At 25.2% G+C, this 14,607-nt stretch overlaps 2 protein-coding genes across 6 annotated transcripts; one reads left to right on the top strand and one right to left on the bottom strand.

Annotated features, from left to right (window-relative positions):
• The first annotated feature begins 6 nt into the window (after positions 1-6).
• Positions 7-11,812, top strand: LOC100160520 (myelin expression factor 2). Of its 5 annotated transcripts, none has more exons than XM_029488364.1 (9): positions 7-167; positions 231-384; positions 468-617; positions 1,369-1,503; positions 1,563-1,694; positions 2,144-2,242; positions 2,360-2,557; positions 4,411-4,474; positions 9,387-9,465. In XM_029488364.1, exons 1-8 carry the CDS (start codon positions 57-59, stop codon positions 4,464-4,466), a joined length of 1,035 nt encoding a protein of 344 aa, XP_029344224.1. In that variant the 5' UTR covers positions 7-56; the 3' UTR covers positions 4,467-4,474; positions 9,387-9,465. The 5 variants fall into 5 exon arrangements, 4 of the variants coding, with proteins under 4 accessions (XP_029344224.1, XP_029344223.1, XP_029344222.1 ...); XM_029488363.1 differs by lacking the exon at positions 9,387-9,465 and adding an exon at positions 9,053-9,187; XM_029488362.1 differs by lacking the exon at positions 9,387-9,465 and having other exon boundaries at positions 4,411-4,892.
• Positions 11,813-12,134: 322 nt separating this feature from the next.
• LOC100162545 (heme oxygenase-like) lies at positions 12,135-14,344 on the bottom strand. The gene is given in 2 exon segments (NM_001162675.2): positions 12,135-13,051; positions 14,009-14,344. Coding segments are annotated over 2 exon segments (771 nt in total). The 5' UTR covers positions 14,154-14,344; the 3' UTR covers positions 12,135-12,425.
• Positions 14,345-14,607: the final 263 nt, after the last annotated feature.

Genomic DNA, 14,607 nt, shown 5'->3' with positions numbered 1-14,607 from the left:
TTGGCGGCGGCGGTGGTGGTGGGAATATACCAACCAGTATCAGGAGTGCTAGTAGAATGCCAGTATCAGATGATTTCCAATGGGACAATACATATGGACTCTCACCTCAATTTCTAGAATCACTACATATCCGTGGGCCACTTATCAATCGCATTTTTGTTGCTAATGTAACTTAAAAAATTCTTCATAATATTTTTAGTTTTTAATTTGATGTTGTAATTTTTTTTTAGCTCGACTACAAAGTTGATGAAAAAAAATTGAAAGAGGTATTTAAACTTGCTGGACGAGTATTAGAAGTTGAAATATTTTCAGATAAAGAAGGAAAAAGTAAAGGATATGGAGTAGTTGAATATAATCACCCAGTAGAAGCTGTTCAAGCTATTTGTATCCTTTGATAATCTTTATGTTTAAACTTTCTAAATTGATTGAGTATTTATGTTTCAATATTTCTTAACAATTACCAATAGCTATGTTCAACAATCAATTTTTATTTGAACGTCCAATGTCTATACGTCTTGATCGTACAGATAAAGACCCATTAGCAAGACTTCCTGAAGGGTTGAAATCAATAGGAATGGGTTTAGGTGCAGGCGGAGCACCATTGCACGATGTTGAAAGTATGTTATATCAAAATTTAAATTGTAAGAAATTATTAATTGTTGTAAAGAAATATTCCTAGAGAATAAATTAAATTTTTCTTCTAATTTAATAATTTGGTGGTAGTGGGTTGTATAAATAATAATAGTTTTAAAATTAATATAATAGTTATAACTTATATTAATGAAAATGTGAACATTACCCAAATGTAAGTGAACAAAACATTAATTTTTTTTAGGGGGACAGATAGTTAAGTTGTATATATTTTAAATATGCAGTAGCTTAAGATAATTTATAAAATTTTTATATTTTCACTAAAAATCAAAATCAATTCATCACTTTTTATTTAACATTTATGTATTACTTTTTTTCAATGTTCCTTGTCCTATATACTTTTTTGCCCTTAAGCATAGATGGTATATTTCTAGTTAAAATTAATAAAACAATTATGATGGGAAAAGTTCTACTTATTTTGTTTTTGGGAAAGAAAGTTCCATAACATTAAGACCTAACAAGTTTTTTTTCAATCTTGAATTTATACATAAATTAAAATATATATTTGGAATTTCATTTTTATTAATGTTACCCTTCTAATAATTAGTTAATGTGTAGCAATTTAAAAATATTTATTATTAGACAAATGAAAAAAGTTTAAAGAAAATGTGTGATTGGACAACATTAAAAATCTTTTATTATTCGGTTTAAAGTATCATTTTGGCAAACATCAAACTAATTTTTATAATTTAATCAAATATTTGTTTATTTTTATAGGAAATCTACCTTCAAATAATACTTCATCTAATCAATCTCAGTCATTAACTACGCCTGTTAATACATCTGCTTTGGCTGTATTAAGTGGATTAAGTGCTGATAGATTGGGCATTGAGACCCAAAATAGACGTTCTCGTAAGTGATTTAAAAAAATTTTAATTTATAGATCTCAAATATACTTTGGTTTTATTAAGTTGGTGGAGTTAATGGACTGGGAAACTTAAGTGCTAGTGATTTAGGCATTGGAACAAGCCTAGGAGCTGCTTTTGGATCTGGTATGAATACTAGTGGACCTGGATCGATGAATAGTTCTTCACTACATCAAAGTAATTTATTATAATTATATATATATTTTTTTTATTAATATTTTAAAATGTATAGTAATTTAATACAAGTCTTACTATTTAAGGCTCTTTTACATTATTAGTATTGGTAAATGTATAATTGACAAGGTTAAGGCTACTTGGCTCTGATAATAATCTAAAGGCTATTTACCGCAAACATAATAATTTTTGTAGTATGTAGTAGAAAAAGCCATCAAAATTGTTGAGTTTAGTAAGCTTTTCATTACCAAAACACCTAGGTTTCAATAGTAATGTTGGTATATAATGAAAATAATACAATTGTATTATGTATGGTTTTTATATTTTTTTTTGTTTTTAGTTAGGTATAGTTAATTATTTTAGAATATCTACTCGGACGTTTTTGTATTGTATAACATAGCATTGCTATATAATAATATATTAATGTGTATAATCGGGTTAATATATTTCAGACTCACTAGGTGGTCGTGATTACGATTCTTTATCACTCGGTGTACGAAATTCAAACAGTGGTGGTGGTGCCTTCGGAGCAGACTTTAGATCCGGTTTGGGTAATTATTTATACTTTAAATTTTAATATAAGTCTTAATCAAATCAGTTTTCTTAAGAAAAACTGATTGTTAACATTCCATCATTAATTAATCTTAAAATTATTTTATTATTTGTAGGTGGAGGTGATATGCATATGGGTATGGGCCCGAAAAAATCTGACACAATTATGGTAAAAAATTTACCATCAAATACAACATGGCAAAGCTTAAAAGATTACTTTCGTGACTGTGGAGACATTAAGTTTTCCGAGGTTGGAAGTAAGGGATTTGGAATTATTCGATTTGCATCTGAATGGGATGCTGAAAGGGCAATAAGTATCCTTTTTATTTGAAATTAATTTTTTAAGACTGGATGCAAAATATTTAGGGATGGGCTGATACTAAAACCGATACTCGATATCGGCCGATATTGGTGGTATCAGGTTTATCGGTATCGGTTTTTTTTTAAAACCGATATTTGAACCAATACCAAAAAAAAAAAAAACCAAATCTATCAGCATAATAGCATTGATTATAAATTGTAATAGTTAAATGTAAAATGATATTATTTAATAATATTATTTCGGTTGATAGTATCGGTGATATTTTAATATCGGTTCATTGTTTATGCTGAAAATGTTGGTTTTCAAATATATATCGGGTATTGGTTTTTTATCGGTTGCATATATCGGAATATCGGGTATCGGTAAAAAGAGGTATCGGCCCAACCCTAAAAATATTTAGATATTTTGGTTTTTGGTTTATAGTTTCTATAAAGTTCTGTAGTGTTTTTGTAAGGGGATAATAAAATATTTTTGCAGAGGCGAGTCGAACTTAAACATATTATGTTAAACCAATTTTTTTCATCATATTATGTCAAACTAAACTTTTAATTTTATATCAAACCAAACTCGTACTACGTTATTTAGTTTTTTAAGTATAAATAATTCAATAACACAAGTAATAATCGATGTTCGGACAGTAATAGGTTTTATTAAAATTTAAAAAACAATAATGTAACTATAATCGGGCCGTCGTAAGAGCACTTCTGGGCGGCGACCAAAATTTGTACGTTCTCGTACATTCCCGTGTATTGACAGTGGCAACTGGGTGGTAAAGTGGGAGAAATACCACGGGCCCGATTATAGAATGATTATTCAACTCTGCAATTGGTGTGTATTTTTTGTCGATAAAATAGACAATAGTCAAAATACAAATTTAAAAATAAACACTGAAAATAATTCTCGTTTAACCTGTTTAAATTTTTTTTGGAGCTTGTATATTTATTTGTAATTCAAACTATTTTGGTGGTCTGATTAATTAAAGAATTTCTAACTTTTTTTTTAGTTTGGTTTGATTCAAATTGTTTAAAATAAGCTTTGATTTTCGTACTCGAACTGAACCTAGTTTATATCAATAATTTAAGGAAAATACTTATTGGAATTACATATTATTTATATCAATCTTCATTAAATAATATGTAGCATTCATTTCTGATTTGTAAAATAAGGAGATATAACAAAATTACATTTGTTTAAGGTAAAAAATAAAAATAAAAAAAAAAACGTTTTTATTAAAAAATTATGTAAATATTTTTTATCCTTATAATTTTTCTAAGTTTTTTACTTTTTCGTATGATAACATAGGTTTTTAATTTCATATCCCTAAGTGGAATATTTATCTAAGTACTTTGAAACATAAAAATCAAATTTATTGCTAGTAGCTTATGAGTTATAACTTGTAAGTATTTAAAGTTTACATGAGCGGACTAGTGGACAAACATTTTGCGGGATAACCTCGTACTACACCATTCCACTCATCAAAACTTAAAATACTTATAACTCATAAACTACTCAGTTTAATTTCGATTTTTATGTTTCCAATACTTAGAAAAATATTCTGCCTTGGAATATGAAATTAAAACTAAGTCAAAAATCATTCAAAAAAAGTAAAAACCTTAAAAAATTATAAGGATAAGAAATATTTATAAATATAATTTTTTAATAAAAACATTGTTTTGTAAACAACTTGAAACTTTGTAAAATTATATATTCAAAAACATTTAAACTTCTTAAAATAATGAGTGTTCAATAACAATAAAATAATCCTGTATATAAATAATATAATTGATGCCTGTTTACTTTAAGAACAATGAATATTAAATTTTTCCTTAACTATAGAATTTTTAGCTTTAAAAAATATGTCAAGATTTGATGGTCATCTTATTGAAGTAGTATATTTCTAACTACAAGTGTAAGTAACCATTTTTATAACTCAGAAACAATACATAATTTTAATAAATATTCTAGTGTAATACTTTATGTATGTAGACCAGTTTAATTCAATATTTATTGTAACATAATTATTGTCTTTTTGGCAGTAACTGAAATTGAAGGCTTAAAATATTTTTCCAATAGGCTAATGACTCTGTGTGTTTGTGTTTTAGACTTCAGTACTGTTTAAAAATAACTTTTTGGAGATAATAAGACATTTTATTCTTGGTCTATTTTTATATTTTTGATTTTATTATGTCTGTCAATATCTTCTTATTCCTATTTCAAGAATTGAGAATAAAATTGAATTAGTTTGTAAAATTGTCTTTTTTTTTCATAGTTTGTATTCTTAGTGGTGTGTGAGAATAAATGACAAGATCAGATTTATGAAATTTTAATTGGTTTGTTATTTTTATATTTTGAATCTGTTTTCCTCAACCTGTTTGTGTTACACCTAATTTACATGTTTCACTTCGCATTGCATATTTATTTATTTTATACATATGATGGTATGTGATTGTATAAGATTCTACATTCGAAATTAGAAAAATGTATTTTGTATTCATTTTCTATAATTTAAAATATCTTTGAATGCAGCTCAATAAATTTGTTTTAATATTTAATATTAATACATAACATTGTATTTTGTGTTGATTTATGAGAATAAATGTTTAGTTTGATTATTGGAAGTTTCATAATATATCAACTCTTAATGAATTTTCATAGAACATTTAGGAATCATTTAAATCATGTAAAATCAAAATGTATATTTAATTCATAAATCAAATGAGCTGAAGTATATGATACGTTTAATATTTTGATGATGTAATAAAAAAAAGGTGGGCAAGTGGATGTCGCTCTGCTGTACGTAGGTTACAAGTGGGTTACTGTATAATGGATGGTATTAAATTTGAATTCAATGTTATAATATCATTGTATAAGAGAAACGATTCTGAGCGGAGACAGTATGTCAGTTAGGTAAAAGACATATTATATACTTATCTAAGGTATTAAAAAAAAATATTGACCTATAATAGGTAGCTATAATAAATTCCAAATTAATCATGTCTCAATATCCAATAGGTACTTATAACGTGTTATACATCAAAACAAGATATATAATAGTATGCTTTAGAAGTTTCAAGCACCCACAAATAATATTATACAATCACAACAAAATAACTAAAATAGTATTTTAGGTTATTCTAGGTTATTTAATATGAAATTTTGTCCATATTTGAACTTAAAATGACTATAAAAATAAACTGTGCATATGTAATTTTTAGATTTTTTGGTAACAGGATTAACTAATTAAGCAGAATCTTGTTATAATTTTTTAACTACAAAATTATTCAATTTTAATTTGATAAATTTTGTCAAAATTCGATCTTTAAATGCTTATAAAAAAAATTGTCATTATGTATTTTTAATATTTACTGCCATTGTAACTATATATCAGGAGCATTGTATTAAATTTTTACACTTTTTGGCCCAACAGATAAAACTTGATTGATATTCATAGAAAAAAAAAAAAAAAAATTGAAATATGAAATTGTATGTAAACAGCTTAAAACAAGTCAAAATATTTTGAAAATGTTATCAAGTATAAGAATTTATAAAATAAACATTCATTGAAATTTTTATGTATCTACAGTTCTTCGATTTTTGAATTACAACAAAATAATAAAATCGTTACATGAGAAATCTAGTGAATATTCAATGTTGTAAAAATTTGAATTTCCAGCACCCATAAATTCAATTTGACTTTCTTATAGACATTTTTTTGATAAAGGTAGATAATCTTATAAGGAATCTTGTATCACATTTTTAAATCTTAGATTTAAAAAGAAAAATTTTTATGAATTCTTAACTCAAAATAGTTTGCTAATTTTCATGTTTTTTCCATATTTTGTCAATTTTTGAACTTTAAATGCTAATAAAATAAAACTGTGACTAAGGATTTTTAATATTTTTCAAATGTCATTGTAACAATATAGTAGGAGCCTTGTATTAAATTTACAAGTTTTTTTACTCAACAAATAAAGTTTTATTGACATTCATAGAAAAAAAAACTAATAAAATTGGAAACTGAAAATGTCCCTAAACAAGTCAAAATATTTTGAAAATCATGTATAGAAAATGGAAATATAAACAACCAGTGAAAATTGCATGTATCTATGGTCATTTGTTTTAAAGTTAAACCAAAAACCAAAGATTTTGCGTAAAAATTTCCGTTTTTCCTTAATTTTTCTTTTGTTTTTTACGGCTCTTGAAAATTACTGGGAATTTGAAATTTTGACTTCCCCAATGCACCAATAATATTCATTCCCATTGAACAAGATATTGAAGCTGAAAATCAAAGCATCATTTCAACTACTTATTGTGTAAACACAGACACAAAAAAAAAAAACAAAAGTAAAAAATAAATAAAAACACATTGTAGAATCAATACATTCATTGTTCCACTCAGAATCTAAAATTTAAGTATGTAGAATATATCATAATTCCAATAAATGTGGTCATAGCAGCCGCCTATTAAATTATATTATTTATATAATGTTAACTAATTTAAACTATTAAAATAATAAAATAGAGCAGATCTCTATTGAAGTGGTTCTTAATAAACTATTTAAAATTCAATATTTATAAAACAAATTTTAAAGTGAGATCTTATATAGTAGAATTTCCAATTTGCAACAGCTCACAAAGTTATAGTGTTAACTAACATTTTGATCATGGTATACTTGAAAAATACTGATCAGGAATAGTTAAAATTTCAGAATATGAAAGTTAGTCCATAAGTTTTTTTAAAAAAATATCTTAAATTTTGTTCTGTTAATGTAAAAGTATTATATGTGATTATATTTGTTTTGATGTATTACCATTATCTATTATTAGAGGATTGTCTTGTGTTTTGTAACAAATTAGTTATCCTTAATCTTTTAAAAAATATACCTATATTATATGCAAACATATTTATATATTTTTCATATACTTTTACGTATTTTTCTTGTTTTGTATTTGGAACAGCCTTGGTTATTAAAGATACCCTATTTTCCCGTCATTGTAAAAATAGTAATTTATTATTTATGATCACATATCCAATACTTCATACTATTTAATAATTATTTTAGAAATAAGGTGTGTTTGAACTCTGATGAATAGATTTTTTTTATAGAAGTGAATAGTTCATTTTATTTTTATTCATCCTTTTAGTATAAATTTATTATTCTATTATAATATAAAACCATTATTGACAGAAACATAAATGTATATTTTATTTATTGTTTATATTGTTTAAAGAAAATTGAATTCTATGTATAAAGTAAACTTATTTTTCTATTCCTTTATCGGTAGAATTCAAATGAATTCAAGAGTTGCACCTTTGTTTATTCAATGCTGTTGTATTATTTTAAATGTAATAAGAATGCGGTTATTATGGTTGACTCTGAGTGATCTACATGCTCGATCATTGCATTTAAATTTTCCAATAGAGTTCAAGTACTTTTTTATATTAGGCCTTCTTTCTCTGTCCCCTAGTTGTATTTTATTGTTTTGGAGTTTGAAACAAGTAAGTTATTATATTATTTTTTTTTTTGTCTCACGGTTCATTTACGTTTATATGTGTATAAATAAGTTTATTTTCAGAGCAATTTTATTGAAGACTTATTGACAACAATTAAAGCCATTTTGACAACTCTCAGTTTGATGTTGTATTTTTTGTCTTGTGCTTACAACAGACATAGCATACGGTTATGTTATGTAAAATGTTTGGACGTCTTGTCCTACAACAAAAATACATGTCTAAAAATGTCGTCTGTATTTATTATAAGTGGTATGCATTTGTTTTGGTTGGTTGTGTTTTTTGTCAACTCAATGACAACCCAAGAGCCTGCCATCAATCTAGTGCTTTATGCTCAAGATTTCGTCTGTTTCATGTTTGAAATGCAATTTTACGTGATCTTATTGCTGTTGAAATCATCACTTGAAATGGTCACTCATAGGATATCCAACTTTTTTCATATGATCAAGGTAGAACGATATTAATCAAAGATAATTATTTGTTAGTTGCACATAATTTGTTAATCATTGAATTAAATTGTAAGATATATAATTAACTATTCTCAAGATATAATTGAATTATGCTGAGAATTAATCCAGTTGATTAAAATCAATTATATGAATATTGTTTTTCAACTTTGTTATCAGTGTATGATTTTTATTAGAAATAATAAAGGAGCCTGCAATTTCCCACAATTCTAAAAACTGAACTCTAAGCCTGGCTCCATCAGTATTTGCGATACTAATAATACGATAATTATAAGTAAATATTGTTTTTACTTCAACAGTTCAAATATTTTATATACTACTGACTACGATGATTAATAGAATTGATACTTAAATCTGTTTTAACATGAAGTCTATTTTTTCCTTAAATCATGTTTTAAACATTCCTATTAAGTTATTGAAATAAACTATTAAATCATAATTTATGTGTTATAAGTTATAGCCCTAAATAAACATTATTAGAATATTATTTTTATTTGTTTACCCACAGGAAAACAAAATTGATACAAAACTTATTTTGCCAGATTACTTTGCGAATTGTTTAGAAGATACTAGATTGTTACATATGGAGATATTTGATATAATGGTTAATGTTAATAGAATATATGGGCTTAATACATTAACCATAATTATTCAATCAAGAATTTTATTGGCCATAAACTTGTATTCATATATAACAAGTTTTTCATTAATTGAACTTTTAGAGAGTATGGCAACATTTCAAAGAGTTGCATTGTTATGTTATTGCTGTGAACTGATCAAACGAAATGTTAGTTCTAAATAATTATTTTGATCAAATTGTATAATTACGTAAGACTAAATAGTTTTCAGGAAAATATTATTAAAAGTATGGTTAATGAAATGGATACAAATTTACTGCCAGGAGAAAATTATAAACAACAGGCGAGTGTGAATTTTTTTAGTTTATAGAATTTGTTTTATTGATTATTCTTTTAATTTTTCTTTAGAGACTTTTATTTAATCACCAAGTACAAAAATTGAAGTTTGATTTGGATGCTTTAGAAATGTTTCCAATAAATTTAGAAACACTCTTATCTGTAAGTCTAATGAATTAAACTAAAATGTTTTTTGATTATGGTATCTAGTGTGTTCACAATATAAGTTCCTAAATATTTCAGCTGGATGACTTTGGGGCTCAGAACGAAATGGGGTTTTTGGGAGGTTATAAAGAGTACCAACCTCCAAGTTTTAAGAAAATGTCAATATTTTAACTTTTAATACACAATATATAATATGGATACATAATACAAGTTCCTTTTCTATAAATTCAGATAAGATATTTTTTTTTTTTTTAACAATTTTTGTATCATTAGTTTTCTCTTATTGCAAAAATTAAGGAAATTGGAGTAAGTTAAAATTTACAAATAATAAAACGGTATTCAGAATAAAAAAAACCCCATAGGCGCAAAAATAGTTTTATAAAAAGTATTTGAATCTGTTGTAATTGTGGTAAAGAAGTCCAAAGGCATTCCGGTATATAATGTTAAAAACAAAAATTCAATAATTTTAATCACCTGTAAGTCATTGTTATATAAAAAAAAATTGAATTAATTATTCAAACAAAAATAAGAAACATAATATATTATATAATAATAATTTCTATCGAAGTCTAAAGTGTGATATTTCCAATATTGGTACCTACCTAGACTATTTTTTCAATTTTGTCAAGTAAATCATTTAATAAAAAGGACATTAATACTAAATGGAGCATTGTAGCATACCTAATGGTGCATCAAAAATTATATTTTGCTTTTAGATATCTTATTATATGTTCCATACTCTTTTACCATGGACTTTATGCTTCGGAAATTTTTAATATTGGTGTTGATATAGTCTACCATAGAAAAAGATTGTGGTTGCTATTTAAAAAATAGTTACTTGTATTGCGTAAGCTAGTTCCTAAAGGGGTTAAAATGTGTACTTATGCATACGTTCTTTAATATGCTCTTTAATATCTGATAAGTGATAACCTCATTTCCAGTTTGTGAACACACTGTTTTAAATTTGTTAATTATTTGGAAAGTCAGTAGCTGCAATACAAAATATGTCTCAGGTTTTAAAGTGCAGTTTTTTTAAGTTTTTTTTTACTTATATTTTCAAAAAGACAGTATATGTATTGTAAAATTGAACGGTTTTCACACTTTGGTAACTAATGGTAATATTCTAGGTAATAAAAACACAATTTACTTGTTGAAATTGTATGTAACATATTTATGTTTTTTCTATAATATTTTTCAATATGTTTGTCATGAATGCTATGTACAAATCAATTTTATAGGCCCATGATCTTTGTAACAAAATTAGAGTTATAATAAAAAATATGCTAAATATTCAAAGTGATAAGTTAATTTTGTTACAAAGATCATGGACCTATAAAAATTGACTTGTGCATAAAAAAAACAATTATAAAATTTTACATACAATTAAATCAAGTATAGTCTGTTCTGTATTACCTATTGGATTAGCATGAGTTATTTATGAAATGGCATGAAAACCGTATAATATTATAATTTGGCAATTGCTTTTATTCATCAAAATTCAACGAATTTTACAAACTGTTTTTTTTCTATACTATAAATAAACAACTTTACAAAATGGCTATTTTAAAATTTTTACCATGGTAAAAAGGAACTATTGGTCATAATATATTACATTAAAAAGAAATGCCCTATAATATCTGCATTATATTTTGAACTAAAGCTACTAGCTTTCCAATTAATTAACATACTGTATATGGTATTTAAATATATAATGTATATGTCATATGTATATTATCACATAATATTTTGATGTATAAATTTATTTTTTCAGATATTAATAACTACTGCCAGTTACCTTCTTCTATTCAGCCAATTAAATTTAACTTTATAGAGCTAATAAGTTAATCTGCATCATTTTATATTAAATAATGATAAGTATTTAATAACTTTATATAATTACTGATCTTAACTGTTAACAAATGCGTAGTTTGTCTTATATAAGTATTACATACATACAGTTTACTATGTATAATTAAGTTGTTAATAATTGATAATTGATTAAACAAATTAGGAAATTGAGTTCTGATCTGCTGCAAGATGGGTTTTGCTGAACTAAGTCATTTGAAGTCTAGTCCTTCGTTGCTTCATAACTAATAAAGTATTCTATTAAAAGGACATATACAATAAAATTATCAACTAAAATGTTGGATCAAATTAAAGGAATAATAAATATATTTTTTTTTTTTTTTTGGAAAGTGTATTTTTTTTATTTAGCTGTTTTATGAATTTACAATCTATACATATAGTAAAATAGTACAAATGTACAATATGTTAATTTTTAAATACAATTAGAATGTGGACTTAAATTACTTACACAGGTTATCCTGAGAGTGTAAAGTAAAATAATAATTGCCAATTGGTAATATTGATGTAACTGAAAGCTAAAAATTATGAAATCGGAAATAGTGTTACGATTATACTATACATATTGGTTATTACCTATAATATTAAGTAAATTATGAAAATACATCAATTAATTGGTTTGTTGTAAGGAATCATTCAAAAGTCTAATTTTTGCTTGTGTAATAAAATAAATATAATAAATAATACAATATACAATAAACTGAATACAATTAAATATATTATAGATTTTCAATAGTAGTGTATACATTACTATGAAATAAATTATTAACTGTTTTTTATTACCCAAATATAATAAATCATAACAAAAAAATAATAATAATCAATTATAAAGAAGTATCTATAACTGGATTATTTAATATAATTAAAATTGATTTGTCAAACTAAATATTTAAAATTTAGTTTTGATCTGCTAATTAAATATCAGTTATTTATTATTGACTAGAATAAAACCATAAGAAATTTTTTTGACACCTTCCATAGTAGGATCACTAGAATAAAAATGCCAATAACAAATATTAACTTGATTAACAAAATTTCTGTAGGAACTTTGACTTCTTTTACTAATTTATTATTTAATAAATATACCATTTTACTCTCTTTTAATAATCTAAGTTTTGTTTCGTCATCTAGCTTTTCTGCCAAAGCGTTCATTTCATTCCGTAAATGATTCTTTGCCTCTCTTACATTAATATCAAAGTAAAATGCTTCAGATCCTTTTCCATCTGAGAAAGCCATCCTTTGTTTAGCCATCAATATTTGACCACCAGATAAAATGCCCATATACATATGATATATAAATGGTGACAACAGTACATGATTTTCATTTTCTAAACTTAATAAGTAGTTGGAGTATTCAGCCATGGCCTTAGTTGTTCCGGAAGGCCATTTTTCTCCTAAATAATGTCGTAAGCTGCTTTCAAATGGTTCTGTACGGAACAATCCATTAATTTGGCCAAATTTATGTAAGTTATAATTTTCTTCTTTTTTCATAGCAATCTCTAGATACTGGTATACAACATAAAATCTTCGTAGTCCTTCTACCCATACTTTGCTATCAGTCATTCCTGAAATGTATAATCATCTGTAATTATTTCTCAAGGAGATTTTGTCTTTATTTCTAGAAATTATTTTATGTACATGAAATCTTGATATTATATAAGATGAGTTAGTGGCAGTTATAACTTATAAGTAAAGACTAAGAGCCAATATTCATATTAATTATTAGAAACATTTCTCACTATAAACTGAAATAATAGAAGTAATTTCAGATTAATCAATTGTTATTAGTCTATTTATATATTTCACAAACAATAAAATTGAATCTTTAAAACCAATAGCTTTTAATATTATCTCACTTATAAATTTAATGGTAGGTACTTAGCACTCTTATATTAAAATGAACAGCACAGCAATTATATTGAACAAACATTTACCATATTCTATGGGTTGAATGTCTTCTTAGCACTTAATAATGTTTAAAAGTTTAGAAGTGTGGAATAAAATGGCAAGTTGCATTAATAGTTGTAGTAGTCTACTATTTCTGATAGTTGTTTAAAGAATCATAAAAAAACCTCTTACTATTTATCCCATTTAGTATTTGTAGTGTTTGGTACCAAGACTTGGTCAAGCTACATCATCCAATTAAATAGTGATCCTATCAAAAGCGTTCATATAGTTGTAATTCATTAGTAACTAGAATGTTTTCAAATGATTGATAGGATTAGAAACCTTAAAGTAATGACTAATGTTGGGTGGGTGATTTGCCTAAGGGCAACAAAATTAAAACAAAGCAGAGTTTGTATTTTTTAAATCCATTAACATTGTCCTTTGTGTTAGAAAATCAAGGCTTAGTTTAACCAGGCACTTAGTATTGGACCAGGCATTAAAAATAATATTTTAATTTTGAATTCGTTAAATTTCTTTATTTCTCAAATAATGAAAAGAAATCCTTATTAAAACATAATGTAATTTCACCTATATATATTTTAATTAAGAATATAATTTAAAACTAAATGTATTACCAATGGTCATTTTTGCATTAATTAAGGCATCACTAATTCGATGTTCTTTCCTTGTGGCTTTTCTCATTCGCTCGGTAAACTTGATTTCTTCAGCTGCTGAAGATAGATTTTTATTATTGTCATTATTTTCTGCTTCAGTTAACATAATTATAAAATTGTCTATTTTATTAAATAGATTGGTTTAGTTTAAACAGTAATGCTGGATAATGCTGGATTTGAATTAAAAACAATTAATGATACATCATGCAATCATTACATAATAAATATTGTTTAATACTATACATTTTTATTATAACTTAAAATTGACAGATAACTTTAAGTGGCACAAAAATACACTACAAAAATAGTTCCGAATTCTGTGATAATAATAATAATAATTTATTATAATTTATAATCATTGAATGCTATTCACAGATAAAGATAATAAACTAGATTGCTAACTCTTATCATTGAATCGAAACTCGATCAGCTGATTCGGTTTACGTCATAGACCTAATACTAATTAATAATTGTTCTGTGCTAATACCATAGGGCATAGAAATGGTTATAAGAAATAATGGTCTAAAATTTAGATTCTGATTTCTGAGTCGAGCTATGAA

This window comes from Acyrthosiphon pisum, chromosome A1 (genome assembly GCF_005508785.2).
Source record: "Acyrthosiphon pisum isolate AL4f chromosome A1, pea_aphid_22Mar2018_4r6ur, whole genome shotgun sequence".
Lineage (NCBI taxonomy): Eukaryota > Metazoa > Arthropoda > Insecta > Hemiptera > Aphididae > Acyrthosiphon > Acyrthosiphon pisum.
This window is presented reverse-complemented; position numbering and strand designations above follow the sequence as displayed.